This window comes from Lipophrys pholis, assembly GCF_963383615.2.
Source record: "Lipophrys pholis genome assembly, chromosome: 19".
Classification (NCBI taxonomy): domain Eukaryota; kingdom Metazoa; phylum Chordata; class Actinopteri; order Blenniiformes; family Blenniidae; genus Lipophrys; species Lipophrys pholis.
In genome coordinates, this window is record NC_137647.1 from 21521603 (window position 1) to 21539443 (window position 17841).

General features: G+C 43.1%; 1 protein-coding gene across 1 annotated transcript in view; it reads right to left on the reverse strand.

Annotated features, from left to right (window-relative positions):
* Positions 1 to 16777, reverse strand: part of trpm4a (transient receptor potential cation channel, subfamily M, member 4a) — a 33362-nt gene extending 16585 nt beyond the window's left edge. The window contains exons 1-8 of the mRNA XM_080488322.1: positions 16658 to 16777; positions 7388 to 7449; positions 6403 to 6580; positions 4660 to 4840; positions 4412 to 4581; positions 2082 to 2259; positions 641 to 705; positions 74 to 316 (exon numbers count right to left, since the gene is read on the reverse strand). Of these exons, the coding sequence (XP_080344448.1) occupies positions 74 to 316; positions 641 to 705; positions 2082 to 2259; positions 4412 to 4581; positions 4660 to 4840; positions 6403 to 6580; positions 7388 to 7449; positions 16658 to 16729 (1149 nt within the window). The 5' untranslated portion in view covers positions 16730 to 16777. The remainder of the gene's footprint in view (positions 1 to 73; positions 317 to 640; positions 706 to 2081; positions 2260 to 4411; positions 4582 to 4659; positions 4841 to 6402; positions 6581 to 7387; positions 7450 to 16657) is intronic.
* Between the last annotated feature and the right edge of the window lie 1064 nt (positions 16778 to 17841).

Below are 17841 nucleotides of genomic sequence, written 5' to 3' on the forward strand. Positions count from 1 at the left end.
CCAATCAACTCCGTCGGTCATTACGTCTTCTGATGAACACGTCAACACGGAGGCGGTCAGTGTGCAGACTCACTCGGTCCACCTGTCTCTCCAGCTCGCTCTCGGCCGGCAGGTGTCGCCGCACCCTGTCGCGGACCCACTCGCGCAGCTCCGCGCTGGGACCCTCGGCGGCCTCGCCCCCCTCCGTGGCGGCGGGGGCGGGGCTTAGGGGGACGGGGGGCAGGTTGTACAGCAGCTCACTGATAAGGTCTGCCACCGGACCGGAACCGGCCAGCACCAGCCAGGGCGTGGCTTTCCTCAGGGAGACGTCCACTCTCTGACACACACACACACACACACACACACACACACACACACACACACACACACACACACACACACACACACACACACACACACACACACACACACACACACACACACACGAAGGATATTTATCTCGTATTCCGACAAACATCAGTTCCCAGACACAGCTGAGTCGACAGGAAGTGCCACAACACACGGAGAAAACATTATGGAACATCCCGGGATTCTAGAAAAGAGGAGACTTTGGTCATTTTCTCTCAAGAAGTCCTGCCGACTTGGTAAAAGAAGCATGTTGTCCACACTGTGTGTGTGGACAACATGAAGACGTTCGTACCTCCAGCATGCTGGCGTCTCCTGAGATGAGCATGCAGAGCACCGGGATTTCAATACTGCCACTTCCTGTTATTGGAGGAGAAGGAAAGTCAACTTGTTGAGGTTTACCGGGTAATAAATGTCAACGTCCCGGACCAAAAAATACACAAAAAAAGCTTCCTTTCAAGGACAAATCAAAAAAAAAAAAAAACAGAGCTACAAACAGAATCAAAAGTCCTGGAAAATGAGTGAATTAACAGTTATTTAAGCCGTGGAAGATAAACAGAGAAAAAGTCACGACCCAGAGGAAAACACAGAGAGAAACAAGGCACAGCAGACAACAATCAAGGGGGAAAAAAGGTGAGGAGAAATAAAAGCAGCAGAAAGAAAAGAAAACGTACTAGATGTGTTTGAAACAGGGTTCCTACAGGTTTCTACTAGTTCAATTTAAGACCTTTTTTAAGACAGAACAGAATTTAGTTCCCATTCCGAAGCGTATATCACGGTCAGGGCAAACTTATGGTTTGTAAGTAGAACCGGTATACTGATCTTACTTTCTTTGCAGCTCGGACACATGAAAACATAAAATACAGCAACAAAACTCATTGCTGGCCCCAACGGCTCATTTTGTAACGATGAATCTTTTGAATCATTTTCTGATAAATCAACGACTAATTAAAAAATAACAATAATAAATTTAAAAAAATTATGGTTGTTATTTATTTGTGTTCATTTTATTTTGAATACAACTCAACAATTTGATTTATCCAAATAAATAAAACAAAGTCAAAAAACAAAATCAATATACAAATATAAACTTTGTATATCAATATAAACTACTGCTAAACGATGTAAGTAGCCTCTTTATCGTCCAAAGACGGTCCTCGTTCTTCTGACGCCCAGAAACACCAACAGTGGCTGTAAAACTATTTAGTGTAAATCGGTCAATAATATTTACTCATTGTCACATAATGTCGGTGTAATTTAGCGGTTATCAAAACGTTTGACCCGCCCTCCTCGGCCTCTGATTGGCTCAACAGCACTGGCCAATCAGAGGCAGAGGACAGGTCGCTGAGACGCATCAGGTGTAACACGGAACTGTGAGCCGCGCTGCATGTGCCAGGTGTCGGCCGAGTGTGGAGGCCGAGTCCGAGTCCAGGAGGACCGTTATAAATGTATTTGTCTTAAAGTAATATGTATACTTTTAGAAAATATGGACGTAAGTGTTTTTCGTGTCTCGTCAGTGGAGAGCAACAGTTAAGCTGAAAGCTTTCAATTTGGTACGTGAGAATTAAAAAATAAATAAATCTGCATCTGCTGTTTACAGCCTTTGTATTATTATGCAATATTTCTGTCCCCCTCAAACTCTGAATGGTCTCCAGTTGATCTGAGTGAGAGACTCCTGGTTTAAAGCAGAACTCTGGTGAAGGGGAGACGCTCCAGAACTCCAGGAAGGCTCTCACCCCATATGCCCGTGCGCTGATGGGAGATGTAGTCCTCCAGGTTGGCGCGAAACGGCGTCTCGCCACCGCGCCGGCCCACACTCCCATCATCCACCAGGAGGAAGGCCTGGCAGTTGTTGTCCAGGCAACACGAGTCGCGAGACGTGTTCTGGACGTAGTAACGAGCCGGGAAGCTCCCCTAAAGACACAGACACACTGTGAGGGGAGTACCTGCCAGTACTGCAGTACCTGGGAGTATGTGTGCGAGTATCTCAGTGTACCCTGAGGAGAGTACCTGTGAGTAATTACAAGTACGTGTGAGGGGAGTAGCTGTGAGAATCTGAGTATTTGAGAGTATCTTTTAGGTAAATATCCATTAGGGGAGTACCTGTGAGTAGGCTACCTGAGTAGGTAGTGCCTGTGAGGGGAGTACATGTGAGTATCTGTGAGTACGTGTGATTTGGCACATACAGTGGGGCAAAAAAGTATTTAGTCAGCCACCGATTGTGCAAGTTCTCCCACTTAAAATGATGACAGAGGTCTGTAATTTTCATCATAGGTACACTTCAACTGTGAGAGACAGAATGTGAAAAAAAAATCCAGGAATTCACATTGTAGGAATTTTAAAGAATTTATTTGTAAATTATGGTGGAAAATAAGTATTTGGTCACTTCAAACAAGAAAGATCTCTGGCTCTCACAGACCTGTAACTTCTTCTTTAAGAAGCTCTTCTGTCCTCCACTCGTTACCTGTATTATTGGCTCCTGTTTGAACTCGTTATCTGTATAAAAGACGCCTGTCCACAACCTCAAACAGTCAGACTCCAAACTCCACTATGGCCAAGACCAAAGAGCTGTCGAAGGACACCAGGAAAAGAATTGTAGACCTGCACCAGACTGGGAAGAGTGAATCTACAATAGGCAAGCAGCTTGGTGTGAAAAAATCAACTGTGGGAGCAATTATCAGAAAATGGAAGACATACAAGACCACTGATAATCTCCCTCGATCTGGGGCTCCACGCAAGATCTCATCCCGTGGGGTCAAAATGATCATGAGAACGGTGAGCAAAAATCCCAGAACCACACGGGGGGACCTGGTGAATGACCTGCAGAGAGCTGGGACCAAAGTAACAAAGGTTACCATCAGTAACACACTACGCCGACAGGGAATCAAATCCTGCAGTGCCAGACGTGTCCCCCTGCTTAAGCCAGTGCATGTCCAGGCCCGTCTGAAGTTTGCCAGAGAGCACATGGATGATACAGCAGAGGATTGGGAGAATGTCATGTGGTCAGATGAAACCAAAATAGAACTTTTTGGTATAAACACAACTTGTCGTGTTTGGAGGAAGAAGACTACTGAGTTGCATCCCAAGAACACCATACCTACTGTGAAGCATGGGGGTGGAAACATCATGCTTTGGGGCTGTTTTTCTGCTAAGGGGACAGGACGACTGATCCGTGTTAAGGAAAGAATGAATGGGGCCATGTATCGTGAGATTTTGAGCCAAAACCTCCTTCCATCAGTGAGAGCTTTGAAGATGAAACGTGGCTGGGTCTTCCAGCATGACAATGATCCCAAACACACCGCCCGGGCAACGAAGGAGTGGCTCCGGAAGAAGCATCTGAAAGTCCTGGAGTGGCCTAGCCAGTCTCCAGACCTCAACCCCATAGAAAATCTGTGGAGGGAGTTGAAAGTCCGTGTTGCTCGGCGACAGCCCCAAAACATCACTGCTCTCGAGATCTGCATGGAGGAATGGGCCAAAATACCAGCTACTGTGTGTGCAAACCTGGTAAAGACCTATAGTAATCGTTTGACCTCTGTTATTGCCAACAAAGGTTATATTACAAAGTATTGAGTTGAATTTTTGTTATTGACCAAATACTTATTTTCCACCATAATTTACGAATAAATTCCTTAAAATTCCTACAATGTGAATTCCTGGATTTTTTTTTCACATTCTGTCTCTCACAGTTGAAGTGTACCTATGATGAAAATTACAGACCTCTGTCATCATTTTAAGTGGGAGAACTTGCACAATCTGTGGCTGACTAAATACTTTTTTGCCCCACTGTACCTGTGAGGGGAATACCTTTGAGGGGAGTACATGTGAGGGGAGAACTTGTGAAGTGAGTACTTAAAGGGTTAGTACCTGTGAGTATCTGTGAGTACCAGTGGAGTGAGCACCTGTGAGTACCTGTGAATACCTGTGTGAGTACCTGTAAGTACCTGTGAGTACCTGTGAGTACCTGTGGAGTGAGTACATGTGAGTACCTGTGGAGTAAGCACTTGTGGAGTGCGTACCTGCGGAGTGAGTACCTGTTAGTACCTGTGAGTACCTGTGGGGTGCGTACCTGAGGGTTGACGAGCTGCTGGCGGTTGTGGACGAGGCCCCAGGGCGCCAGTCCCACTGCGATAACTTTTTTCTGCGAGGAGGCCGGAGCTGCAGCACTGTGGTCCCTCACTGCCTCGCCCACACAGCGGGCCACACCCTCCCTCAGACCCCCCGTCAGGATCCAGGCCCCTGGGCAGCAGATTACATTACATTACGTTACTTTACATGACATTACAACAGATTACTCCTGATCTCCGCTGCTCTCACCTGTACTCTGAGCGGCCCTCACCAGGCCGTTCCTCAGGACGTCTCTCACCCAGGGTTTGATCTTCTCGTGGCCGTCGCCGCCCACCACCGACACCACCAGATTGGGGGAGGAGAGACCCCAGTGGGCGGTCATGAGCGTGTAGACGATCTGAGGCGGCGTGTCACATGACAGCCGCAGGAACTGCAAACCACGGAGAGAAAACTCAAGACCGAGGCTGTGCTGCAGTGAGACGAGCCATCAGTCAGAAGCCCCGCCGTCTCAGCGGGACCTGAGTGAACCTGAAAACTGAACTGAGCCGTCCAGCCGAGCGCCGTTCCTCCTCCGAAAGATGGCGAGTGAGATAGCACGCACACGCAAATATACCGTCAGTTTGCTTACATTATGCAGGAGTGAGTACAAGGATACTGCACGAATACATGAAATGGAACAAATTAATGAAATACCACGTGAGCATCAGGAAGACTGTGTCAGCGCACAACAATAAACAAAGACAGTGTGACGTTGTGTGGAAACAGTAATCAGTCCAACTCTACCAGCTATAAATTGATTCAAGTTAATTGTCTAGTCAATCAACTTAACAATGTCTATTATTCAGTTATATTTTATTAGTTTTTTCTTTTTTCTCCCTTTGTTTTTGTTTTTTTGTCATTCGTCAATAAATCGATGGAGCACCAGAAGTCCCTCACACACCCACCCACCCCCACCCACACACACACACACACACACATTTATATATATACACATTTCTCTCTCCGTCTGCCGTTTGTTTGATGTCCTTTATGTGTGTTGTTGTCTTAATCTGTTCTTGTCATGTCTAGAGTGTCTTGTTTGGTTCAGTTTGTCCTGTTTATATGGCCCTGTTGTCATGTCTTTATTTTATAAATAAAAATAAGAACGATATGTTTAAACGGAAACGGGAAAGTGTATTTTCGGAAACTATTTTTGTACCCCTTGCTGTAGTGTAGGGGACACTCTTTTTCTGTTGTCCTGTTATTTAAATTGTACCATTATTCAAATTTCAAATAAAAACAATCCAAAAAAAAAAGAAAAACACTTTATATAGGAGTAATAAAATAGGGGTTTTGTGTATATTAATGTGTCCCATGTCGTGATTGAATGGAGTGCTGAGCTCCGCAAACATAAAATAAAATGTTGATTTGGAGGAAGTCATGAAACACGTCGCCGCGTTATAGCAAATAAATCAAAATTTGGGACAAAGAAACAAAAAAACAACGGCTAAATCAGAGGAAAGCATTGAGGTTGTTATTTCCAGGTAAATGTTATCACCAACCTGATGCAGCCCACTCAGCATCACATTGATCTGAACGACACACCGGAGCTAAAATGACTTTTATTTAATTTCATACCGTCTACACCGACATATTTATTAGACAAGATTTGAGCGTTTCAAACAGACTTTTAACAGCACAATGCCTAGTTTTGGTCATCCCAGTTATGTCCATATGGGGGCAGTATTGAGCCAATTTGATATACAACATCTAGTGGTGCAAAGTGGTATTACATATAATATTACAACAGATGAAGAGAGACTGGACAGAGATGGCAGGGTGGCTCTGAAACAAACGCGCACGCACACACACACACACACACACACACACACACACACACACACACACACACACACACACACACACACACACACACACACACACACACACACACACACACACACACACACACACACACACACACACACACAGAGGTTCTGCAGGGACACTCACATGGCTGTGTCTGCGTCCAGCTCCAGCGAACTGCAGCTCTCCGTAGGCGTCGGTGTGAGTCTCGGACGAGTGCTGCCTGCTGTCCCACCGCATGACGATGGCCGACCCGAAGAAGTCCGCCATCGCCACCGAGTCGTGCTGGTCCCGCACGGCGCCGCACTGACACAGCGCTCCATTGCTGAGGCGCAAACGGCAAGAAGACAAGCAGGGATTACTCACGTTCTCCGACCTAGAACTTATAATGGGTTCACTTGTGTGTCCTGAGTTCTGTTTATTATTTATTCATCATAACAGCGTAGAGGTCTGGACCCTGCAGCTGTGCAGCCGCACGTGGCTCTACAGCCTCTGTGTGCTGGTCCTACTCTATATAATGAAAAATACTTTCAGAACAAAGTGATAAATGGGTAAAATGATTTTTAAAAAAAAGAGTATACTCATATAATAGTCATTTTGATCATTTGTCATTTGCTGTTTGCTTTTATTTTTATTTATTTTCCCTTTTATTCAGGAATTTGCAAACTTTTGTTTTGCATTACATTCTATTGTTTATTAATTTTACAGTGATTAAACTAAACTAAACTCGATCGAAATAACTCAAACATGTGAAACAGCTGCGTGGTCTCCACTGCTAAAAGTGACTAATTAGAGTAAAACTAAAAGAAGAAATGAGAAACTGGACAAAAAAAGGAAATAAAATAGAACCCAACAGGGTTAGAACGGTTTAAAAACAACGAAAACTTTCAAAATACAACATCTTGAGTTACTAACACCAAACAGTTTTGTTCTTAAATTGAATTAAATCAACGTAAGCTGGAGTTTTGATAAATGTTATAAATTTATCTACAAAACATTCCCAGATGTTTTATCTTCATGAGGCTGTTTTCTATTGTTGCTGCTTTTGTATTGTTGGTGAGAGACGAGTGAAGTGGAAAAACAAATGTTGTGACTATGAGGAATACTGAGATCTGCTGTGACGGAGGATTACCTGAAAGAGTCTTCAACAAACGAGGTGCATATTCGCTTCTTGATGATCTTTGGGATCCAGCTCTGTGATCAGGAAAACACAGACGGAGGAATCTATTACTCGGTGTTATGACCTCCTGAAGCTTTCAAGAACTGTGTGCAGTGCTGCGGTGCTTCATCGTGTAATGAACTCAAGAGGTTCATTTCAATGCTGCCATTCAAACTATTATAAGCCACTGAGCTTCTAACAAAATCTGATTTAAAGTGTAAAACTGACCTGAAAAGAACTCCTGTACTATAATGTACAGCCATGAGGCTTTCAGACCATGTAATGTAAATATAACATTTTCTTTACATTTCTATTTTATTTGCATACCACATTGATTTTCAAACATGGTCTGATAAAAACAAATAAATAAAGGTGGAACAGCTAAAACAGCTAAATAAATAAATAAATAAAGATTAAAATATTTATTAAAAAAAAAGAGGACAAAATACAGGAAATGAACACACTCAAATGATTAAAATTGCTTTTCAGGAAAGGGTCAAAAGGAAAAAGAAAAAAAAAAATTGCTTATAAGGCACAAACAGCTCTAATAATAAGGAAACGCACAGCAGCTATAAATAGCAAACGCCGCTAAAACAACACAAGACGCATAAAATGACTACGGAAAGATCCCTGAAAACGTCACGAAATCTAAAATAAAGTCTAAAACTATAATACTTCATGAATGCAACGTGCAAATTTTTCGTCCTTCATTTCAGATAATTAGCATTATCGGACAACGGACAAATTGTATTTGGTGAAAAATCAGGAAAACGTCTCTTGTGGTCATAAAGTCTGCAGACCGGCGGTACAGCCGAACACTACCAACAACCGAATATATAATGTGCACAGAACTGCTCTATTATGCCCCTATAAACTGCGCGTGATAGTACAGAACATATTTTCATATTGTAAAGCAAAACACAACAGGATTTTCAAGATTATGAGACGTTTGAAGCAGAAGTGTCGTAAACTTTCCCATGAATTCTCATAACCTGATCATCTACCTCGGTGAGAAGCAGAACTATTCCCCGAGTCACGTGCTCGAGGGTTTTTAACATCCCAGTGTTAGTTTGGAAAAAAATGTGAAAAGGAGCGAAGCCAAATAAGGTTTAATCATGTGCCAGTGTACTGACCTCTAGTGGTCATAGTGTGTGACAGTTGGAAAAAAGAAGAGTGAGGGATTGTTCAGAGGATTTATCTTGGTAATGAACAGGTAAAAGACAGGTAATAGATTACTTTTTAAAGAAGTCACATACAGACTGAAGTCTGTTTGTTTTCTCTGCTCACACCTCGGTGTCGACTGCACAAGCCCCGCGGAGTCTGCTGCAGCTCGCCGTGTTTACACAGCACGTCAGTGTCAGTGTGTGTGTGTGTACAGTTCACACACACACACACACACACACACACACACACACACACACACACACACACCACACACACACACACACACACACACACACACACACACACACACGCCAACATGAAATCACAAACAGAGCCACAGTCTGATTGCTCCTTTAATGTGACCCTTCAACTAATAAACTAATCACACTTCATCATTGATCGCCTTGGGATTCAAACCTGCAAACTCACAATCCCCCATTCCGCTTCTCTAACCGCTCAGCCATGGCAGGAGCAGAAGATCAAAGAGACGCAGGTCTGAAGGAGCAGAAGCTCGTGACCGGCGAGCTGAGAATGATAAAAATGTAAAGAAGGAGTGACGCGGCAGACGAGTCCAGGCCTGTCGCGCGGACAATGTGTTGACGCGTTGAGCTCAAAGGCCCACATACTTCCACCAAATGAAAAGTTGCTGTGATAAGATTTAGTGGTTTGATCTGAGGCATAATCCCACATTTGTCTGAGGACCGGTTCGACCTGTCCTGTTTGCCCTGCGAAGAATTCAGTCAGAATCACGTCCAGAAAACCATCGAAGCTTCAAGAGGCAAGATGATTTCAGTCTGCCTCTCCTTCTGGAGCTGGAAACTTGTTTCTTAATGCAGCAGTTTGATCTCAGGCCATTAAAACACCATCATATAAAGACAAATCTCTCGTGAAAATGTTTATATTTAACTAGAGCTACACTCGGTAGAGCGCAGACCTTCGCCAACGCCACTTTTGTTTGTGGAACTGAGTTAGCATCGCTAGCATGACAGCCGTTAGCCCGTAACTAAGGTAGGTCAGGTAGCAACATCACTGTGTGAAACACTGAGCAGGGAGAGTCTCCATGGCAACAGACGCTGATCTCCTTCTCTCCCATCCGCTTTGTATGGGACATTTTTTTCACCATTTTTTGGGATTTATTGGGAAACGTTTAGCCGTGAACGTCCCAAAGTCTGATCGATTGGTCCTTGGATGAAGACAAATCATCCTTGGAAATTTCATGCAATTCGGGTTAATAGTTTTTGCAAAGAGTTGGTAAAATACATACATACATACCAACCGATAAATCAATCAATCAATCAATAAACGAAACCAAAACCTCGGCCAACTTTGTTGACGAAGATAAGTGAAGAAACAAATGAATGAATGAATGGAGGAAGAAATGTTGATGTTGGAGGAGGAAAGCAGCTCCTCTGAAGAGTTTTCACTTATTATACCACAATAAAGGGCAGCGGCGGCCTGGAGGCTCCAGAACAGGAGTTTGCTGGTTCAAATCCCACAGATGGTGACTGTGGTTCTCTAAGCATGACCTTTGACCCTCATCCCTGTTAATGTGTCACATTCAAGAAATAGGAAATGTAAAAAGAAAGAAAAGTGCTGTCTTACTTCACATATTCGACCAATCGTTGTTTTATTCTATAGTCGTATTTTAATCAGCGAGAAAAAGCAGGAACTTCCAGGAAAGCATGCAATCACTTCTTTGTAAATCTGTACACTGCGGCGGGCCAGTTTGGGCCCCTGGGCCACATGTTTGGTAGCCCTCACAGTATTTGTTAAAGGTTTTTGTCCACATAATGAGGCTCCGTCAGGTCAGTAATGACTGACTTTACAGCTGCGCAGTCAAACCTGTCTTTCCTCTCTTCTTTCAGAACTTCAACATCAACAAATAGTCAGGAAATGCCACAAAAGAGGGGGTCGGGGGGGGGGGGGGGGGCAGAGTATAATGGAATATCGTCTCCATTACCCCTGTACAGTGCACTAGAACCTGTGTGCAAACTCTAGAGACATGATTTATTCAGCTCTGACATGCAGGTAAAGTGAAGTTACGGCAAATTTGTGTGTTTACTGTCACATTCTGTGGTTTCAGAGGCCTGAATATGTCAGAAGAAGGAAAGGACGAGACACCAAACATACAAACACTCATACATGACAGAGTAATGACACAGACTTCAGGTCACAGGGGTCAAACATGACGCGACGACTCAACCGGACAAGATAACAAAAGGTGACAACTCAACTTCTCCAGTTGAAGTCACTGCAGTTCTTCGTTTGTCCACTGGGGGTCGGACAGCTTTAGTAAAGGTAGAGGTCATGACACGACACAAATTATGCTGAAGCTTGACGTTGTCGGTGGGATATGGGGGGGCATTATTGTTGCAAAACTGTTTGTTAATGCCCATGGAGAATTGTCTGTCTGAGTTTCAATCCGTCTGTCCAAAATCAGAGTGTGTAAAAGAATTCGTCAACGTGAATCTGCAAAAGTCGTGTCGTAATTTCTCTGTAAACAGGTATTTAAATGTAAAAGAATCTGCTCATCTGCATTAGAATAGAGATATTTGTAAATGAAAAGTCGGTTTTCAGCTTCAAATCCTGAAAATACAAACAACTCACCAGTTACTAGTCAAGCAGCTTCACATTTGGCAGTTTTATTTTTTGTGCTGTTTTTTTTTTTTTTACACGTGACCTTTGCTACAGTACTGCCGCGATAAGATTCAAAGTTTTAAAGGCTGCGTTTTACTGCCCTGCGCTCCGGCTCAGTAACTATTACAATACTATTGTAACTATTGCAGGCACGTGCGGCCATACACAGACCAACACGATGAGCGTAAAAGTAAACTACAGGCTTCAGGGTGATAAAGATTCCACTATAGCCTGAACTGAAACTGCTTGTGATATTAAGGCCCTGTTTACACGACAACGTTTAACGTGACGACACCTAATCCGCTAAAAAAAAGGAGAGTGTGTTTACACTGCAGCAGCGGACACAGAGACAACGATGTAGTTAGTATGCCGGGCCACTGGAGGGCGCTGTTGCTTGATTTTGTAATGAAACCACACAGACATGTGCAGAGAACAAAACACTATAAACGTGAAGAAAATAGAGAGAACCTGACATCCTCATGGACTGATGACACATCGGATGCTATCAGGGAGAGTCTCAACTATTAAACTACTGATCTGGACGATAAAACTAGAATATAGATCGCGGGTCGTACCACTACGGGTCGTACCACTACGGGTCGTACCACTACGGGTCGTACCACTACGGGTCGTACCACTACGGGTCGTACCACTACGCGGCCGCCATGTTTGTTTACAACTGAATGAGCAGGAGGGAGGGGGAAGAGATGTGCATGCGCAGTAACAGGCTCTGTAGCCTCCATCAGTCGCTGCAGGAGGGATTAGCGCCGTGAAAGAATCTTTCCACCTTGGGAGCCGGATTAAAAACTTTGCGGATACAGTGCATCCGGACGGACCCCCCCGTTTTTTTTCTTCTTCATTTCAGAGAATCTTTGTTCTCTGCGGCTCCAGACAAATGTTTTTAGTGGGAATTTGCGAGAACGGCTCTTCTGGTCATAAAAAGTTGCCGACGACCGCCCTACAGGAGCGCCGACTTTATCTTCAGTTAATGATTCGTTAATCCTGAGAGGAACGAACTCGTCTGCAGGAATCTCACTCCGCTGACCGTCTGTAATAAAGACCGGAACATTATCTACAGGTTCTTCTCTTCATGAGAACGTGAGCTCCACCCACACGGTCTTATCGCTTCAATAATAAGGTCACATTCGTCCTCACAAGACAATATTTACTGCATCGTTTTACGTTTTCCTCTGAACTGATGATGGTAAATTCTTAAATATAATATAGGCGTTAATTTGAAGTATTTGTTCGAGTGTTCAGATCTTTTGCATGGAGGTATAATTAGTGAAAAATGTTTGAGCACTTGTAAAAGTGGAATTTGTTGTTGTGTACCGTGATTTTGTAGTTTGTAGCTTCGTCCTACTTCTTTTCGGTTAGGGTTGGGTTTATTTAATCACTTATTTTTGACTGGTTATATTTATTTGTTTTGTGTGTTTTTTTATGTAATTTTGTTGTTATTGTTTGAATAATTTCATTTGCGCCCACATGTCTGAAATAAACGTTCAATTCAATTTCAATTTGTATTTGTGTACCGTGAGCTGTGTACCTGTAGAATTTCTTTCTCTCCACAAATACAACGTCACACTTACTCGTTCACAGATTCCTAATTACAGGTGATTGGCTGCGGGACAAAATCCTCTCTCCTGATTGGCTGTGAAATCCGTCAGTCTCACACAAGCACCGCCTTTTTCCCCACTGACTGAACACACAGGTAGTTTTCCACCAGATATCTCAGCTGAGAGCCGCGATGTTTCATTTGCAGTTGAAGGAAACAGAATCTGTGAAAAACTTCACATTGATTCAGGAGCACAAATATATTTTCCACCAAATGTACTACAACAACTGTAGGAAAAATGTGTGCGGTACTCAACTACAAGTTCATGGTACACAATTACAAGTTGACGGTACACAACTACAAGTTGACGGTACACAACTATGAGTTCACGGTACACAACTACAAGTTCACGGTACACAACTACAAGTTCATGGTACACAAGTTCATGGTACACAACTACAAGTTGACGGTACTCAACTACAAGTTGACGGTACTCAACTACAAGTTCACTGTACACAACTACAAGTTCACGGTACTCAACTACAAGTTCACGGTACACAACTACAAGTTCACGGTACACAACTACAAGTTCATGGTACACAAGTTCATGGTACACAACTACAAGTTGACGGTACTCAACTACAAGTTGACGGTACTCAACTACAAGTTCACTGTACACAACTACAAGTTCACGGTACTCAACTACAAGTTCACGGTACACAACTACAAGTTCACGGTACAAAACTACAAGTTCACGGTACTCAACTACAAGTTCATGGTACACAACTACAAGTTCACGGTACACAACTACAAGTTCACGGTACAAAACTACAAGTTCACGGTACTCAACTACAAGTTCATGGTACACAACTACAAGTTCAAGGTACACAACTACAAATTCCACTTTTACAAGTCCTCAAACCTTTTTCACCACTAATACCTCCACACTTTTGTCTCATATTCGCAGATTTAACATTGTAGATTTCACTTGTTCAGGTTTTGCTAAAAGGACCTTATTTAATTTACACGGATTGAAAGTGAAATGAGATCGACTTTCCTATTTAAAGTGGACTAAAGTTCATTTACTGGTGAGATTTTTGGGAGGTTTTACATCACCTAAGAAGTAATGTAATTGTATTTAATTATAGAAATATAATTGCTTTAGTGAGGTCTATAAAGGGTTAACGAGCTGAATGAACACAAATAAACAAATGATCCTGATTTGTATCGTCATGAAACGACCGATTTACAGCTTTGCTCATGTTGAAGAGAAGATTTTTTTATTTTGTTTTAAACTGTCGGGTACATTATATAATTTGAGTGTTCTCCGACGGAGATCATAACAGAGGGTATAGTGCGATCCGCCGATCGATTCCACGTGTGCATCGTCACAGGGGAATCTGAATCCAGATGTTCAGGAATATGGAAGCAGGTGGAGAGTTTCAGCGTTTCGTCTGCAGGTTTAACAGAAACGCGGAGGGATTCACTATCAGATTCCTCTCATTTACACGTCAGGAAACAACAAGGTATAACCTCCGAAGCAGGACAGAAATGAAACCCCATCGTGCCTGAATATTCATGATGAATTGATATCTCAGGCTGCTCGCCTGCTCTCAGGTTGCCAAATATTATTCGCACGTGCGGAGGAAAACCATAACAAGATAATATCTAGATTCCTGGAGAACCCCTCCTACTTTTAAATAACGGTGAGTGTGTCTGTCCATCTGGGTTTGCTCTCACTGTGATGTTTGTGTAAATTCCAGACGTGGCGGAGGGATTTTGAAGACTCTGTTGTTTTAGATTATGCTGATGTCAGAGGTGGAGCTTCACCCGAGGCCTCGAGCTGAAAGAGGATGAAACTCTTGATTTAGACCCAGCAACAGTGACGACATGTCTGGAACCCCCCCGCTTGATGAAATTTGACTTTTTGTTGTTTTGCAGGGTCAATATGTCTTCTTTTAATGGGGAATTAAACCCGAAGACATTCTGCCTCGGTCAGACGACGTCATAGTCAAACTTTATCCCATAACTGCCGCCTGCCGCTTGTTGAAAGTCCAGATTTTATGGTCAGAGAACTAAAAAAATTCTGGATCTGTTGGTGGGAACATTGTTGAGAACATTCCAGAGGAACTTAGAGCTCCTCTGTGGCACGGCCCCGTCTGTTATCATAAAAACAGTTTAAAGCCGAGCGCACATGGGAACAATATTCACTCCACTTACACCAAACATACACACACACACACACGTGAGAGGCCGCTGGGCATTTTCACATAGAAAAGCCTGACAGACTTGAAGTGAGAGCTCACCACCACCACCGCACCACCACACCACCACCACCACCGCACCAACACACCACCACCACCACCACACCACACCACCACCACAACACCAACACACCACCACCAGCACCACCACCACAGCACCACACCACCACCACACCACCACACCACCACACCACCACACATCCTGGTTTTCTACTTCCAGGAGGAGCTGGACAGACTCCGACATGTCTGGCAGGAGGAGAATAGGTCCCTCAAACATGTTTCTCCAACATCTGTCTCCATCATGCGTCACTCCACCATCGCTGTAGCCGAAATGGGTATCGGCTGAAGCCTAGCTTTATTTTTGCCTGTCCCTTTAAAACGTCCATATAGTTACTCTGAACAACAGTAATTCAAAAGAAGAGGAAAAAAAACAACAACAGAAAAACAAAACAAAAGAATCTAAAAAAAACCCCTACAAATTATTCTTCCTAATAATTTCTATTTTGCATTGTAACCCTAAAGCACAATAGAGATTTTCACAATTTTAAGTTGTAGCTAAGTCCATTCTAAAATATGACCCGCAAAACTCACAAGCATCTGTATCTAAAGGGCTCATATTGTGCAAAATTCACTTTCTAATGGTTTTCCAAAAGTAATAATCGTCCCCATACCTGGACTGACGCTCCAGAAGTGAAGACAGTCTGTCCTCTCTCTCCCTGGCTTGTTTCAGGTTTTAAAAAGTGTGTTGCTCCAACCAGCCAATCAGAAATCAAACCCTATATAGTGTCATCAGGGGGTTTAGCCAGTCACAATCAAGGTAGGCCCTCCCTTTGACACCTCCCACAATTAGGCAGCTCTGCTCTGGCACATGGCACCACGAGAGGAAGTACTTCCTCCTCTTCCCAAGATGGGCATGTGTGGGCGGAGCCAGTCCAGCTCACACAGACACAGCAGATTCTGAATGCAGCTCCGATGATCCAATATTCAAATGGGGGAAAATCAAGGAAAAGCTGGATTTGGAGCAATAAACTTTGAATATAATGTTTTTAGACCAACAAGACCATGTGAGAGTGTTGAAAAGCTGAACAATATGACCACTTTAACATCAGTTTTCACACTAATTCTTATAAAAAATACCCAATCCTGTTAAATTATTATTATTTTCTTTTGATTTAGAAACCAAAAATTGTTCACTCGAAATAAGTGTACTATATCTATGAATTTTAAGTCACGTGTCCCTCCATCAAGTGTCCCTCAGGTAGTCAGTCAGAGCTCCAGCCTGGTTTCTCCTCAGTCATGGACGAGCTGCTGTGTTCCTCCAGATGTGGAGATAATAGAGTGACAGAGGTCTGCACTGAGCCCGGGGCGCCTCATGTCTCAACCGGAGAGGAAACGTCCTTATCTGCTGCGTTCACAACCAGAACCTGCGAATCCGGCCAACTCCTTCTATCTATAAGACACCCTGTCCACACAGCCTCCTGTCCACACAGCCTCCTGTCCACACAGCCTCCTGTCCACACAGCCTCCTGTCCACACAGCCTCCTGTCCACACAGCCTCCCGTCCACACAGCCTCCCGTCCTGCCGCCTCCTCCCAGCCTGTCTCCCGCGCGCCCTGCTCCTACCTGGTCCTTCTCCTTCTCCTTCTTGCTGCCGGCGTTTCTTCCCCCGTTGCTCTCCTTCTCCCGGTCATTCATCCTTCCCAGCAGCCGCCTGTCTGCTGGCGGAGCTCCGACTGAGCTCGTGAGTGCAAAGAGCTTTTCCACCGGGGAGCCAACGATCCCTCGTGCAGCCCCTCCCACCGCCTCCGGAGGGACCACCCCGCTCACCCGCTCACCCGCTCACACCACCTGTAGTCTATAATTACTGACTTTGAAAACAAATCTGTGGAGGAAAAAAAAAAAAGTAGCATCCCTTGTTGGATCCCGAAATGTACCAATGACCTTGTAATGAAATATAATGTAAGAAAATAATATTGATAAAATTAATTAATAAAACCAAAAATGTAATAACTGGTCAACAACAACACCCTGAGCCTAAAAGTTAAAAAACATTTAATATTACATTAAGGGGCAGGTAAAATATGTTTCCCCTCATAGTGTAATAATGTTATTACATCAAAAATTGAGTCAATGATTCTTGCTTTAGACTTGAACTCTGAACACTGAGTGATTAACCTAAAAACATTTGAACTATTTGTTTTTACCTATATCTATATACGGTTTATGGCATTTATATATGATTGCTGTTGCCCAAGTCATTAGTAGTTTTCTGTTCTCTGTGATATATTTCTATTCATCAGTACAAAATAATGCACAATCATTAAACACATTAAGATCACATTTAAATTCTTGTTACATTATTGACCTGTTGTTATATTTTTGGTTTTATTACATCATATTTCATAACAATTAGGGTCGTTACATTTTCACCTCAAACGTCTGTATAAGATTATTTACATGTTAATGAGCACCAAGGTAATGTTGTCTATTGTGTGGATATAACTTAATGAAAACATTAGATCAACGTTTTCAAACTTAGTTTAATGTGAACCATGACAAATCCAATGCACAGTTTATTTTTTCAGTTTACTCGTGATATTTTCAGTCTAGATTGGACGATCAATCAGGAAAATATCACTCACCAGAGCAAAGAGGGTAAAACGTGCACTCTTATAAGATCCTTTTTATCATAAAGGGTGAAAATCTTGATAAAAACCATTAAAAAGTACATGGTGAAACTATAAAAAATCCTTCAAACAAAACCCTCCTTGAGTCCAGAAAGTGTCTTGTAACATCAGACTGTGTAT